Source organism: Salmo salar, chromosome 13 (assembly GCF_965601325.2).
Source record: "Salmo salar chromosome 13, fSalSal1, whole genome shotgun sequence".
Classification (NCBI taxonomy): Eukaryota; Metazoa; Chordata; class Actinopteri; order Salmoniformes; family Salmonidae; genus Salmo; species Salmo salar.
Genome location: NC_138303.1, coordinates 101,956,474 through 101,973,043, shown reverse-complemented (window position 1 = coordinate 101,973,043; position 16,570 = coordinate 101,956,474). Strand labels below are relative to the sequence as shown.

At 41.4% G+C, this 16,570-nt stretch overlaps 1 protein-coding gene across 3 annotated transcripts; it reads left to right on the top strand.

Moving 5' to 3' along the window:
* The first annotated feature begins 87 nt into the window (after nt 1–87).
* On the top strand, nt 88–9,247 carry LOC106568402 (activated RNA polymerase II transcriptional coactivator p15). 3 transcript variants are annotated; one of them, XM_014138713.3, is made up of 5 exons: nt 88–267; nt 5,864–5,945; nt 6,253–6,381; nt 6,478–6,586; nt 8,842–9,247. In XM_014138713.3, the coding sequence occupies exons 2-5, from the start codon at nt 5,865–5,867 to the stop codon at nt 8,919–8,921; spliced, it is 399 nt and encodes a 132-aa protein (XP_013994188.1). In that variant the 5' UTR covers nt 88–267; nt 5,864; the 3' UTR covers nt 8,922–9,247. The 3 variants fall into 3 exon arrangements, with proteins under 3 accessions (XP_013994188.1, XP_013994190.1, XP_013994189.1); XM_014138715.2 differs by lacking the exon at nt 88–267 and adding an exon at nt 4,036–4,054; XM_014138714.3 differs by lacking the exon at nt 88–267 and adding an exon at nt 4,155–4,459.
* Nucleotides 9,248–16,570: the final 7,323 nt, after the last annotated feature.

Below are 16,570 nucleotides of genomic sequence, written 5' to 3'. Positions count from 1 at the left end.
CCAGAAGCACAGAAAGAGAACATCATTTCCCACAATTCAATATAAACCGTACGTCCGGGTGCAACGAACCTGAAGCAAACTCGCGTGACTGACTTCTAGATAACCGGAACAGTGGGACAGCCTTGTGGTGAAAGTACTTCATCCAGTTCATTTGGAATCAAGATCTGGTAAACCTCGAACCACTAGGGTAGACATTTTGCAGGCCTGTATCTACCGCCTTCACACACAGCATCCGCGAACACTACACTCGAGCTCATACAGTGAAACGTAAGTACTGTAGCTAATGTTGCTATGTAGATTTCATACCTAGAGCGAACCCCTGTGCAAAGCTATCGTTATATGCAACATTGTAACGTGCTGCAAGGACGCTGCTGTTGCATGCTCGATTGATTTGATCGTGATACATTTTTGCATTTTTGGTTAATTCAGGCCTACCTATCTAGAAGATATGTGTACTATAATAACTCAACGAACTGTGCAATAATTCAAGCGAAACAGTCCTATATTGCGAATGAAAATAGTGAACAGAACAATGACTAATTTGCATATTCGATAATCACGTGGACAACTTCTGGGTCCAGCGTGAGGGGAAACGGTAGCTAGGCAAAATGTTCTTCGCACCACATGACAATTTGTGGAATTGCAAGAACTAAGCTATAAACCTGCAATATTCTCCCCACCAACAAGAGGGATGTGAGCAATTTGTCATGAACAGTGCTTGTGCGTACGCGCGCTGGAAGGGGGGTCCGAGTGAAAACATTTGGGAACCCCTGATTATTATGGATAAGAGCGAGAATATTTTTATTTGTCAAATGGCAGTCAAGCATCGATCATCATGTCACCAGAATAGGACACTCAATATTTTTGGAAAAGTAGCGTCAAGATCACCGTGGATTTCCACCAAGTCAAGCTCAACTTATTTCATCTGTAGCCTAATAAACTGCATAGTTTTCCAAGTCGTAGTGGGAGGAACACACCATATAAAACACGTGACTCCAAGTTTACTTTGATATGATGGTTTGCGCATAAAGGCGTTTCCAGCGCCATTTCTGGCATAATTAATTTGACCAACACCTAAAGATCCCACCATTTTGTACCAACAAATGATCCGTCGGCATTTTTAAAATAGTGCCGAAACTTCCTGTTTACATGACAGCTGTCGTGATTTATTTTTATACAGTTGACTTTACTCGCATAAACTGTCTGTAAAACGTTTTCTAGGCTGGAAAATGTTCCGTGGAAATGTTATAGATATCTACAGTATGAGATATCCCAACCGGCCGGCAGATGGCATTATTATTCCTTATACGTCGTTTGCCATCTGCTTCCAACTGGAATGTACGCAGCCTGCTATACACTCATGACCCCCAGCGACCGAATCGTACATAAAACATCCTCCATTCAGGCTGCAAGGGCGTCTGTTTCCGCCTTAACTAGCTTTAATGGAGAGCCGCATGAAAGAAAAAACGACATATGCGTACTGTCTCAATAAAACAACTTTCCACCACCATGCTAGTAGAGTGGCTAATGCTACTTCCTGATGTTGCACATAAAGATGAATGAAAACAGAAAGTAGCTTTTTGGTCTTAATTTAAAAGGTTAGCAATGTGGTTAAGGTTAGAATACATTTTTTTAAGAAGAACAATTGTAGAACTATACCTGGTTTATGACTTTTTGGCTGCGGTAACTAATGACGACCTTCAGCCAGACTGCTACAACCTGATTGGCTGAACATCAAGAGGTAGCATTTTTGGTGGGAAATTGTGTTTTATTAAGACAGTTGTTGCAGTCCAAACACTTAAAAGACACACCCTACCAACTCAGCCCTCAAATTAAGTGGACACTTTAGTTATTAATACTTATTTCCAAGTGAAAAAGGTCTTAGGAACATGTATATGTAAAACATTTTTTATTAAAAAAAATTAATGATCAGTTTTCATATGCGCTTAAAATAGCAGGTACCCTTTTATTTAAATTATTATTTTGAATTTTATTTCTCAGAATAGTTCCTGATTACACTAAAAACCCTCTTTAGTCTCTCGTACTACAAAGAACCCTTGGTTTGGTCGTGAACATAATATTCTGTTGAGTTGAATTTAAAAAGCCAAATAACATCTAGCTCAGTTTATGGAATAAGCTATTTTCACTTTAAGTTGACTTAAATGGTGAAGATCTCGGTTCCTTATCGTTTACGTTCACTGCTCCTACGTTTGACTCATCCTACTACAGTTTATACTTTTATATAATCTTTGTTGTTTTGTCTTTGTCAATAGTTTCTCTTAATGTTTGGGGGTTACGAAACAATGTGAAGCGCAAGGCCTTATTTTTATTTGCTAAACAATTTTGAACAGATTTTTGCTTTTTTTCAAGAGTATCACTCAATTTCGGCTGATGCCAACTTATGGAGGTCGCAGTGGGGCAACGGTATTTGGCTTTCCCATGGATCTGAACGCTCCGCTGGTGTCACTACAATGAAAAATACCTTTGGTGGTAATATTCTACACTCGGAATGTGACCCCTTTGGTCACTTTATTTGTCTTGTTATCAGTTACAATGACATTACGCTCATTACTGTAAACGTCTATGGGTACAACACCAAACATGAGAATGATGAGGGGTAAATATTTTGATATCAATGTAAATGGCCCTGTGGTCTGTGAGGGGAGTAGTACAAATATTTGTAGTAACACTATCAATACATTTGGATATAAGCCAAAAGTATATTCTGATTGTCTGGAACCTGTTTTGTTACTCCAAGTGAATGATCTATAGGCCAGAAACCTCTCTCTCTCCATATATCAGTAAAATCAAACTTTCCATAAAAAGTATTAAACCCAAATTCTGATTAGATGGCCCCCAGGTAGGCCAACCAATCAGTTGAATTATCTATAGTAATGTTGAAGTCCCCTCCTATCAATAATAATGAATTGGGAAATTTAGATAACCAATGAAGTATATGTTTCGCTATAGATTCAAGCAACTCATCATTCTCATGTTTGGTGTTGTACCCATAGACGTTTACAGTAATGAGCGTAATGTCATTGTAACTGATCACAAGACAAATAAAGTGACCAAAGGGGTCACATTCCGAGTGTAGAATATTACCACCAAAGGTATTTTTCATTGTAGTGACACCAGCGGAGCGTTCAGATCCATGGGAAAGCCAAATACCGTTGCCCCACTGCGACCTCCATAAGTTGGCATCAGCCGAAATTGAGTGATACTCTTGAAAAAAGCAAAAATTTGTTCGAAATTGTTTAGCAAATAAAAATAAGGCCTTGCGCTTCACATTGTTTCGTAACCCCCAAACATTAAGAGAAACTATAGACAAAGACAAAACAACAAAGATTATATAAAAGTATAAACTGTAGTAGGATGAGTCAAACGTAGGAGCAGTAAACGATAAGGAACCGAGATCTTCACCATTTAAGTCAACTTAAAGTGAAAATAGCTTATTCCATAAACTGAGCTAGATGTTATTTGGCTTTTGAAATTCAACTCAACAGAATATTATGTTCAAGACCAAACCAAGGGTTCTTTGTAGTAAGAGAGACTAAATAGGGTTTTTAGTGTAATCAGGAACTATTCTGAGAAATAAAATTCAAAATAATAATTTAAATAAAAGGGTACCTGCTATTTTAAGTGTATATGAAAACTGATCATTAAAAAAAGTTTTACATATACATGTTCCTAAGACCTTTTTTCACTTGGAAATAAGTATTAATAACTAAATAGAACAATACCCATGTAAAGTCAGAGCAGACATGTATGCCCTTTAAAACAGTATCTTAGTTACTGTATACATAAAAAATAAATACAGCTTTCAGTCTTCTTCGTAAATTCGTAAACAAAATCGTTTTTCTGGTCATACAAGAACAAACGAATAAATTGAAGTACCTGAGTATTCCGAAAAATAGTCACCTGATGCTTGTTAGGTAAACAATAAGAAAAATGAGAATACCATGGCTGAAACCATCAATCTGTTCCTTCTGGTGAGATTTTAGGGAGGAATATGGATTTCTGAACCGTTGACGAAGCCTCGTCCTCCGACGAAGTAAGCAGCCTTTCCCTCATTTCGTGCTATCTTGATCGTTGGCCACAACTTGTTCCTTCTTTCTATGTCCTCCGGGCTGAGATGCTCGGCGAAACGCATACCATGGCTCTGAAGGAAGGCGTTCTTCCTAGCAGCTTTCCAGACAGCATCCCTGTAGAATCTGGCAGTGAAGAGGATGATGATACCCATTGGTCTTGAATCGTTTTGCTGTTGCTTCTTGCCTAGGCGGTGCACAACGTCGATGGTATCACCAACTTTGTACTTCTCTGCAGGCATAACTTCTTGGCAGATGCGGATAGCCTGTCCTCGCACATCTTCATTCTCCACCTCTGGCAAGCCGTAGAGTCTCAGGTTCCATCTTCTTGTGTATTGTTCCAGATCAGTGAGACGTCTATGGTAGATATTGTTAGTCTTTTCCACACTTTTTTTCAACTTTTGCCACTCTCGTTTTCACATCCTTGATTTTACCACATGCAAACTCCAGTCTTTTTCAAGCCTTCGATAACCATGGTGTTCGCGCCTACCATTTTCTCAATGGCTTCAGACCTGGAGTTGATGAGTAAGGAGAGGGTAGCCACGATGTCAGAGTTCATGTTGGGTTTTTTGGAGGGTGGAGGTTTGCACGGAGTAACTGGTAAAGAGGGGAATTCGTCATCTTCAACAGCATTTGAAAGCATAATATTACCCATAGGCCAAGCGTTGTTATGGCAGTTGTCTATAAGCACGTTTCTCTCTTGTTGATTAGCAATAGAACGGCTAACTTCTTCCTTTCTTTTTTTGTCACGACTTTGCATGGACATGCCGAAATAAATTATCCAATTATTATTCCAGTCACAGGAAAGGTCTTATATCTTGAACAAATAAAAACAGTAATAGTAATGACTGTAAACTTGTCTTTTTCACAATCTTTCTGAAGTTTGGTACGGAGCTCGGTTAAAAAAAATAAGCGTCTGTTCAAGCCGCCATCTTGGCACATCTCTTTTAGTTTTTACTTACACTTGTATGTTGACATCTCCATTGACGTTATTACGTTTTCGCGGACTTTTCTTAGTGGATGTACAGTCGTGGCGAATTGAATTATGGGGAGTTTCAGGCCAGGAGTGAACATAATTATACACTCGTAAAAACGAGGGCTGCGGGGCTTACGTATCCAAGCAAGGGAAGTTTGCAAATCATTTCCCTAAAGTGCATAAGGCGAGGGTGTGTGTCTTTTTTCAGTGTTTGGACCGTAGTCCTCAACTTAAGTATATTTTCCCAGCTTTTTTTACTCTCCCGGCGGCTCGCCGTTAAAGCTAGTTAAGAAGGAAACCGACGCAACATGAATGGAGGATGTTTATGTACGAGCCGGTCGCCAGGGAACACGAGTATAGCTGGCTGCATACTTTCCAGTTGGACACAGATGACAAACGACATAAAATGAATAATAGCGCCATCTGTTGGCCAATGTCAGACTTTTAAAAATATTTATTTTCTACCTTTATTTATCTAGGCACGTCAGTTAAGAACAAATTCTTATTTACAATGATGGCCTACCTGGCCAAACCCTAACCTGGACGACTCTGGGCCAATTGTGCACCGCCCTATGGGACTTCCAATCACGGCCGGTTGTGATACAGCCTGGAATCGAACCAGGGTCTGTAGTGACGCCTCTAGCACTGAGATGCAGTGCCTTAGACTCCTGCGCCACTTGGGAGACAAAACACTATGATTGAACAAAATCATGCAGATTGTAATGTACATTTATTTGAAAACGTATGAAGTCCTATGGAAGGATAGCATTTACTCAGCTATTGCATCCTCCTTTTCCAGGATGCCCAAGTCAAAGGAAGTTCTGTCCTCAAGCTCTGGCAGTGGCAGTGGCAGTGACTCCAACAGTGAAGCTGAGACCAAGGTAATCGTGACTGACTGGGGGGGGGGGGGGCCTTTCACACAGACAGACAGACAGACTCCTGTGTTGTATCCAAAGCCACAGAGTAAAGACAGCCTACAGTACTCTTTTGACTGTTTTGTGGTTGTCAATAAAATAAAAAAGGACACAAATATTTCAAAATGCTCAGACAGGTTCAATATGGAAGCTGTGTTTTTATATAGTATTTTTGATGCTGATGTCCATATTGTAATCAGAAGGTTCATTTTGCACTTTCAAACAAATGTTTATACATTTTTATGTGACGTATTTAAATGAACCCCTGTTGTAGTCCAAGAAGAGAAAGCAGGCAGCACCAGAGAAACCAGCAGCTAAGAAACCGAAAGGGGGAGAGAGTTCCAAGCCGGGTGGAACCTCCAAGGGAAGTCGCAACCAGGACAAGGATGACAACAAGTTCCAGGTAAGCAGTGAAGAACAGTGTCAGTCCATCCCCAGTACAAAAGATACAACATTAGCTGCATGTCGATATGACCTCTACGTTTCTTTTTTATTTTAGATTGGGAAGATGCGGTATGTGAGCGTTCGTGAATTCAAAGGTAAATGTCTGATCGACATCCGTGAGTACTGGATGGATCAGGAGGGGGAGATGAAGCCTGGCAGGAAAGGTAAGAAACCTGTCATTGGGGTGTGAAGCCTACAGCAGGGCCCCTGGGACCTCATTTATAACCGTTGCGTAAATTGAACACCAAATATCTGCGCCGTTTCTGAAAAGACCCCGCACGCTCAAAGATATTGAGATTTATTAACTTGGCTCACACCATACAAGCATTTTTCCTGTTATAATTCAGACTTGTCATAAAACTGTGTGTGCGTGAATGAGAATTCTAACTCTGCCTGAAAAACACCCATCATTCATCTTTTATGGTGACAATAATACCCTTATTTGCTGTATACTTTGGAAGTATTGGAGTCAGGCCAAGAGAGTATCTAAAGAAAATAGCAACGGCAAACGTAATCGAATGTCTTTGGAGGTGTTGCCAGAATGTTTACTTATGCAGTGAAATTTTCTGTATCTGACCATTTTCTTTTTCTTGCGTAAATTTTGTGGACCTGTAAACGGGTTTGAATTCAATGTTTTGCAATAACTTTTCCCTGAAAATAAATATTCTGCACTGCCTGTGAGTTCTTGTCTACTATGAAAAAAGGAAAACTACAGTGTAGGCCTGCTGATAAAGGTCAACAAGAAGTATCAGTAAATAAATTATTTTGATTCGATATTATGACTATGTAAACAAGGGACTGTTCATTTTGCTGGTTATTTTGGTAGCCTACACTTTAATACAAAATATAATCTGTCTGTTCACATGTTGAATTCTATTGTATGTTTATAAACTGCGCTACCATGCAGATCCATAGAGCATAAACTTGAAATTATAATCGCCTATCTAATAGGCCCAATTAAATGAGGGGTGCTTGGTAATTTGTTGTATGGCTACTTCGGGAATGTTAACTTATCATGTCCAGAAAATGTGAGGAATGTATTCTGCAATGGTTATGATATACGGTATTATGTTTATAAATTAAATATTGTCTACTCGAGAAATTTGACGTTAAAGTATTCAGATGTAGCCTGCAAATCATCAATGGAAAAAATGAACCATCTGTCCTACCGTTAAACTGCTCTTCGGATCAGATCTCATAGAGCAAAATACTTGACATAGCATATCTATTTACTACTGTGAAGTAGGTCCAATTAAATGAGAGATGGGACGAATGCTAGCCTATCCTAACTTGTTGTAGGCCTATAGGCTATTTTGCAAGTATGAAAAGGTGAGGAATTTATAATGCAACGATTGTGGAAATTAAATAGATAATAGGAAGTAGATGCCTATTTTAGAAGGCAAAGATAAAATACATAGATTTTCGTTCTTCTCACTAATGGCAAATTATTTCATCCTGTTATTATATTTAGCTAGCTGTTATGAATAAGAGTGTCATCATATATTCCCCAAAGCTACTAGGCTACTTTTGCCTTCTTGCAATGAAATACTTCAACCACTAGAAACTGTCCGTATGCATGGTCTAAAGTTTACGGGAGGATAAGCACATTCTCACGTCAAGTTCAGTTCAGTTTTTATAAATGCCAATTTTTGCATGAACTGGTGCACACATGTTTTGGGGCATATTTTGTGTTTACGTAGTGTTTTATAAATGAGTCACCTGGCCCCTGAACTAACAGACATGCTGTTGCTATACAGACATATGGATTGATGAATCATTAAGTGAAGTTACATTTCAATATGGGTATTTTATACTTTAATTTCTAAAGGGGCAATCAGCAGTTGAAACAATAACAAAGGCTCCCTGACCCTGTTTTGGTAAAAAGCTTAATGATGGGGCTGGAGAAATGTAACAGCTCTCAAATTCATAGACCGAGCTGTACGGTCCTGGTGCTTGCTGGACTTTCTTGGGCACCCTGAAGCCTTCTTCCCAACAATTGAACCGCTCTCCTTGAAGTTCTTGGTGATCCGATAAATGGTTGATTTAGGTGCAATCTTACTGGCAGCAATATCCTTGCCTGTGAAGCCCTTTTTGTGCAAAGCAATGATGACGACACGTGTTTCCTTGCAGGTAACCATGGAGTATATGCAAATTGCCATAATACAAACTGAGGCAGCAGACTTTGTGAAAATTAACATTTGTGTCATTCTCAAAACTTTTGGCCACGATTGTACAGTGGTTACCAAGATTTCATGTTTGACATCAAGCCCAGTGATGCTACACTCCGGATTCTATAACTGAACCTAGATCAGTGGACTTGCCTCTGTCTAACTTGTCTCTGGTCTGTCCCAAGGTATTTCACTGATACTAGATCAGTTTACTAACCACTCTGTCTGACTGGTCTCTGCTCTGTCCCCAGGTATCTCACTGAACCCAGAACAGTGGAACCAGCTAAAAGATCAGATCTCTGAGATAGACGACGCTGTGAAGGCTATATAGGAGGGAGGCCTCTGGCTGCCTGGGATTTACAATCCACCACCTTACATTCTGTTTTTGTTCTTATCTTTACCACCTTTTTTTTTTTATATAATGTTAGTGAAACGTTTTTAAAGGAAGAGACCAACATTTTTAAAGTAATTACCAAGACAACATTGTGTATATTTTAAGCTAAGTTTCTGTTGACTTGTGCTGTGTTTCGAAAAACCCAACGTATGTTACGTTTGTTGAGTGATTCTGATGTAGTGAAGTGTGTGTGTGTGTGAGAGAGAGAGATTGGGTTTGCTCTAATAAGTAATTAATAAAAGCCATTTAAAAGGACAAAACAACATATTGTACACTTATTATTTTATTAGTAGTATCACTAACTACTAATAACCTATGAACCTGAGTTACATTACTAGCACTGAGGTGGTTTGCCCTAGTTGGAAGCCCACTGTGCAGTTCACCCTACACTATCAACTCAAACATAAATATCACTTTCCTATCTACCTCTGATAAACCTTCCAGTAAAGCAATAAAAATAGCCAACATTAACATACGTAGCCTAAAAACAAGGTTAATGAAATCGATTATTGCTAGTAACAGATCATTTATGTGTGTAAAATGCTTAATGTATGTGACATCAACAGGTATGTTTTCTGGGTCACCTAAATATTGACTGGTTTTAATCAAGCTGTCCACTCAAAAGGAAGCTTCAAGCTGCAACATGGTTCAGGTTATCAGTCAACCTACCAGGGTATTTACAAACAGCATAGGAATGAAATCAAAGATCACATTTTTACTAATGCTGCAGAAATCTGCTCTAAAGCAGTATCCCAATCCATTAGATGTAGAGATCATAATATAGTAGCCATGTATAGGAAAACCAAAGTTCCAAAGGCTGGGCCTAATATAGTGCATAAGAGGTCATACAATAAGTTTTGTAGTGATTCCTATGTTGTAAAGAATATTTGCTGGTCTATTGTGTGTAATGAGGAGCAACCAATGCTGCACATTTATGAAGTTGCTTATTCCAGTTACTAATAAGCATGCACCCATTAAGAAAATAAGTTGCTGAACGTCAAATGTACTGTACATTGAGAAATCATGTGTCTAAACTAAGCAAAAAGAAGAAACTACACTATGGAACAAAACTAAATGATATAAAGAATGATAGTGAAAAGCTTTGGATCACCTTAAATTCAATTTTGGACAAAAAGGCGAACTCAGGTCCATCCATTGAATCCGATGGCTCATAAATCACAAATCCCACTGATATTGCCAACAACTTTTTTCATTGGTAAGATTAGCAACTGTAAGGCATGACATGCCAACAAACCTACACATCCATTCATAACTGACCAAATTATGAAACACAAGCATTGTAATTTTTTATTCCGTAATGTGAGTGTGGAAGAGATGAAACGTATTGTCTATCAACAATGACAAGCCACCTGAGTCTGACAGCTTGGATGGAACACGACTGAGAATGATAGGGTAATACACTGCTCAAAAAAACAAAGGGAACACTAAAATAACACATCCTAGATCTGAATGAATGAAATAATCTTATTAAATACTTTTTTCTTTACATAGTTGAATGTGCTGACAACAAAATCACACAAAAATAATCAATGGAAATCCAATTTATCAACCCATGGAGGTCTGGATTTGGAGTCACTCAAAATTAAAGTGGAAAACCACACTACAGGCTGATTCAACTTTGATGTAATGTCCTTAAAACAAGTCAAAATTAGGCTCAGTAGTGTGTGTTGTCTCCACGTTTTTGTATGACCTCCATACATTGCCTGGGCATGCTCCTGATGAGGTGGCGGATGGTCTCCTGAGGGATCTCCTCCCAGACCTGGACTAAAGCATCCGCCAACTCCTGGACAGTCTGTGGTACGACGTGGCGTTGGTGGCTGGAGCGAGACATGATGTCCCAGATGTGCTCAATTGGATTTAGGTCTGGGGAACGGGCGGGCCAGTCCATAGCATCAATGCCTTCCTCTTGCAGGAACTGCTGACACACTCCAGCCACATGAGGTCTAGCATTGTCTTGCATTAGGAGGAACCCAGGGCCAACCGCACCAGCATATGGTCTCACAAGGGGTCTGAGGATCTCATCTCGGTACCTAATGGCAGTCAGGCTACCTCTGGCGAGCACATGGAGGGCTGTGCGGCCGCCCAAAGAAATGCCACCCCACACCATGACTGACCCACCGCCAAACCAGTCATGCTGGAGGATGTTGCAGGCAGCAGAACGTTCTCCACGGCGTCTCCAGACTCTGTCACGTCTGTCACATGTGCTCAGTGTGAACCTGCTTTCATCTGTGAAGAGCACAGGGCGCCAGTGGTGAATTTGCCAATCTTGGTATTCTCTGGCAAATGCCAAACGTCCTGCACGGTGTTGGGCTGTAAGCACAACCCCCACCTGTGGAAGTCGGGCCCTCATACCACCCTCATGGAGTCTGTTTCTGACCGTTTGAGCAGACACATGCACATTTGTGGCCTGCTGGAGGTCATTTTGCAGGGCTCTGGCAGTGCTCCTCCTGCTCCTCCTTGCACAAAGGCAGAGGTAGCGGTTCTGCTGCTGGGTTGTTGCCCTCCTACGGCCTCCTCCACGTCTCCTGATGTACTGGCCTGTCTCCTGGTAGCGCCTCCATGCTCTGGACACTACGCTGACAGACACAGCAAACCTTCTTGACACAGCTCGCATTGATGTGCCATCCTGGATGAGCTGCACTACCTGAGCCACTTGTGTGGGTTGTAGACTCCGTCTCATGCTACCACTAGAGTGAAAGCACCACCAGCATTCAAAAGTGACCAAAACATCAGTCAGGAAGCATAGGAACTGAGAAGTGGTCTGTGGTCACCACCTGCAGAACCACTCCTTTATTGGGGGTGTCTTGCTAATTGCCTATAATTTCCACCTGTTGTCTATTCCATTTGCACAACAGCATGTGAAATGTATTGTCAATCAGTGTTGCTTCCTAAGTGGACAGTTTGATTTCACAGAAGTGTGATTGACTTGGAGTTACATTGTGTTGTTTAAGTGTTCCCTTTATTGTTTTGAGCAGTGTATATTGCCACACCTATTCACCTTCTCTTCAAAGCCTACAGGAAAGTGTGTGCCGTCACAGGAAATTGTGTGCCCTCATTCTGCTACCCAAGAAGAGCAAAGCACCCTTTACTGGCTCAAACAGCCACCCAATCAGCCTGCTACCAACTCTTAGTACATTTTTGTGAAAAAATGATTTGACCAGATATAATGCTATTTCACAGTAAATAAACTCAGCATGATTATAGGGAGTGGCACACATGTTCAGCACTTACACAAATGACTGATGATTGGGTGAAAGAAATTGATAATAAGAAGCTTGTGGGAGCTGTTTTGTTAGACTTCAGTGCAGCTTTTGACATTATCGATAATAATCTGCTGCTGGAAATATGTATGTATTATGGCTTTACATCCCCTGCTATATTGTGGATCGAGAGTTACCTGTCTAACAGAACACAGAAGGTGTTCTTTAATGGAAGCTTCTCCAACATAATCCAGGTAGTGTCGGGCATTCCTCAGGGAAGTTGTCTAGGCCCCTTACTTTTTTCAATCTTTACTGCCACTGGCACTGAGTAAATCCTGTGTGTATATGTACGCTGATAACTCAACATTATACACGTCAGCTACCACAGCAAGTGAAATCACTGCAACATTTAACGAAGAGCTGCAGTCAGTTTTAGAATGGGCGGCAAGTAATAAGATAGTACTAAATATTTCAAAAACTAAAAGCATTGTATTTGGGACAAACCATTCACTGAACCCTAAACCTCAACAAAATCTTGTAATCAATAATGTGGAAATTGGATTGTAAACTGTCATGGTCAAAACACATTGATGCAACGGTAGCTAATTTGGGGAGAGGTCTGTCCGTAATAAAGTGCTACTCTGCTTTCTTGACATTGCTATCAACAAAACAAGTCCTACAGGCCCTAGTTTTGTCGCACCTGGACTACTAGTCAGTCATATGGTTAAGTGCCACAAAGAGGGACATAGGCAAATTACAGTTGGCCCAGAACAGAGCAGCACGGCTGGTCCCTTAAATGTACACAGCACAGGAGGTTGGTGGCACCTTAATTGGGGAGGACAGGTTCCTGGTAATGGCTGGAGCAGAATTAGTGGAATGGTATCAAATACATCAAACACATGACTTTTTTTTAAGCCCATAACCATGTGTGTGAGGTGTATACTTTTGTTTCATAGTTAACTTGTTTAAGACTACCAAGAAACACCCGGTGTGATCCTGATTTAGCCTACTGCAGTAAAAGTAATGTTTTTGGACCCTAAAAAAGAACAAGGCTACCTAAATTCTATCAGCATATTGATTGTAGCACTCGCGCTGGCAAAACACTGGATCACTGCTACTCTAACTTCCGCGATGCATACAAGGCCCTCCCCCGCCCTTCCTTCAGCAAATCTGACCACGACTCCATTTTGCCCCTCCCTTCCTATAGGCAGAAACTCAAACAGGATGTACCCGTAATGAGGACTATTCAACGCTGGTCTGACCAATCGGAATCCACGCTTTAAGATTGTTTTGATCAAGCGGACTGGGACATGTTCCGGGTAGCCTCAGAGAATAATATTGATTTATACGCTGATTCGGTGACTGAGTTTATAAGGAAGTGCATAGGAGATGTTGTACCCACTGTGACTATTAAAACCTACCCTAACCAGAAACCATGGATAGATGGCGGCATTCGTGCAAAACTGAAAGTGCGAACAACCGCATGTAACCATGGAAAGGTGACTGGGAATATGGCCGAATACAAACAGTTTAGTTATTCCCTCCACAAGGTAATCAAACAAGCGAAATGTCAGTATAGAGACAAAGTGGAGTCAACATCTCAGACACGAGACATATGTGGCAGGGTCTACAGACAATCACAGACTAAAAAAGGAAAATCAGCCACGTCACGGACACCCACGTCTTGCTTCCAGACAAACTAAACACCTACTTGGCCAGCTTTGAGGACAATACAGTACCACCGCCCGCTATCAAGGACTGTGCGCTCTCCTTCTCCATGACCAACGTGAGTAAGACATTTAAACGTTAACCCTCGCAAGGCTGCCGGCCCAGACTGCATCCCTAGCCGCGTCCTCAGAGCATGCGCAGATCAGCTGGCTGTTGTGTTTACGGACATATTCAATCAGTCCCTATCCCAGTCAGCTGTCCCCACATGCTTCAAGACGGCCAACATTGTTCCTGTACCCAAGAAGGCAAAGGTAACTGAACTAAATGACTAATGCCCCGTAGCACTCACTTCTGACATCATGAAGTACTTTGAGAGACTAGTCAAGGAAAATATCACCTCCACCTTACCTGTCACGCTAGACCCACTTAAATTTGTGCATCGCCACAATAGGTCCACATACGATGCAATCACCATCACACTGCACACTGCCTTATCCCATCTGGACAAGAGGAATACCTATGTAAGAATGCTGTTCATTGACTACAGCTCAGCATTCAACACCATAGTACCCTCCAAGCTCATCATTAAGCTTGAGGCCCTGTGTCTCAACTCCGTCCTGTGCAATTGGGTCCTGGACTTCCTGACGGGCCGCCCCCAGAGGGTGAAGGTAGGAAGCAACATCTCCACTTCGCTGATCCTCAACACTGGGGTGCGTGTTCAGCCCCCTCTTGTACTCCATGTTCACCCATGAGTGCGTGGCCATGCACGCCTCCAACTCAGTCATCAAGTTTGCAGACGACACAACAGTAGTAGGCTTGATTACCAACAACGACGAGAGAGCCTATAGGGAGGAGGTGAGGGCACTCGGAGTGTGGTTTCAGGAAAACAACCTCTTACTCAACGTCAACAAAACAAAGGAGATGATCGTGGACTTCAGGAAACAGCAGAGGGAGCACCACCTATCCACATCGACGGGACAGTAGTGGAGAAGGTGAATAGTTTTAAGTTCCTCGGTGTACACATCACGGACAAACTGAAATGGTCCACCCACATAGACAGTGTGGTGAAGAAGGCGCAACAGCGCCTCTTCAACCTCAGGAGGCTGAAGAAATTTGGCTTGTCAGTTAAAACCCTCACAAACTTTTACAGATGCACAGTTGAGAGCATCCTGTTGGGCTGCATCACCGCCTGGTACGACAACTGCACCGCCCACGACTGCAAGGCTCTCCAAAGGGTGGTGCTGTCTTCACAACGCATCACCGGGGGAAAATTACCTTCCCTTCAGGACACCTACAGCACCCAAAGGCCAAAAAGATCATCAAGGACAACAACCACTCGAGCCACAGCCTGTTCACCCCGCTACCATCCAGAAGGCGAGATCAGTACAGGTGCATCAAAGCTGGGGCCGAGAGACTCAAAAATAGCTTCTATCTCAAGGCCATCAGACTGTTAAACAGCCATCACTAACACAGAGAGGCTGCTGCCTACAAATAGACCTGAAATCATTGGTCACTTTAAAAAAGGATAAACTAGTCACTTTAATAATGCCACTTTAATAATGTTTACATACCTTGCATTACTCATCTCATATGGCGCTCAGTCATTGCTCATCCATATATTTATATGTATATATTATTATTCCATTCCTTTACTTAGATTTGTGTGTATTAGGTAGATGTTGTGGAATTTATTTATTTATTTAACCTTTATTTAACTAGGCAAGTCAATTAAGAACAAATTCTTATTTCCAATGACAGCCTACCAAAAGGCAAAAGGCCTCTTGCGGGGACGGTGGCTGGAATAAAAAAATTATATATATATATATATATATATATATATATATAAATATAAATATAGGAAAAAACCCACATCACGACAAGAGAGACAACACTACATGAAGAGAGACCTAAGACAACAACATAGCAAGGCAGCAACACATTACAACACAACATGGTAGCAACACAACATGGTAGCAGCACAAAACATGGTACAAACATTATTGGGCACAGACAACAGCACAAAGGGCAAGAAGGTAGAGACAACAATACGTCACGCAAAGCAGCCACAACTGTCAGTAAGAGTGTCCATGTCTTGGAATTAAGAGATTGAGGTAAAACTGTCTAGTTTGAGTGTTTGTTGCAGCTCGTTCCAGTCGCTAGCTGCAGCGAACTGAAAAGAGGAGCAACCCAGGGATGTGTGTGCTTTGGGGGCCTTTAAAAGAATGTGACTGGCAGAACGGATGTTGTATGTGGAGGATGAGGGCTGCAGTAGATATCTCAGATAGGGGGGAATGAGGCCTAAGAGGGTTTTATAAATAAGTATCAACTAGTGGGTCTTGCGACTGGTATACAGATGACTTGTTAGATATTGCTGCACTGTCGGAACTAGAAGCACAAGCATTTCGCTACACTTGGAATAACATCTGCTCACCATGTGTATGTGACCAATACAATTTGATTTGATTTGATTTGACGGAGAGAAGCTGTTGCCTTGGCAGCAGGGATTTTTAACTGTTCTCCAGATATAACCTGATTTCACCAATAAAAGCATATGTACAAGAGAAGGGCATAAATACAGATAAAAGAGGAACCAAGAGCCAATAGATTCAAAGATATCCTTTCTTCTCTCCTGCTGTTCCGCTTGTGACCACCAAGTGGCCCCTCTCTCTCGCTCTTGCGCTCTCGCTCTCGCTCTCT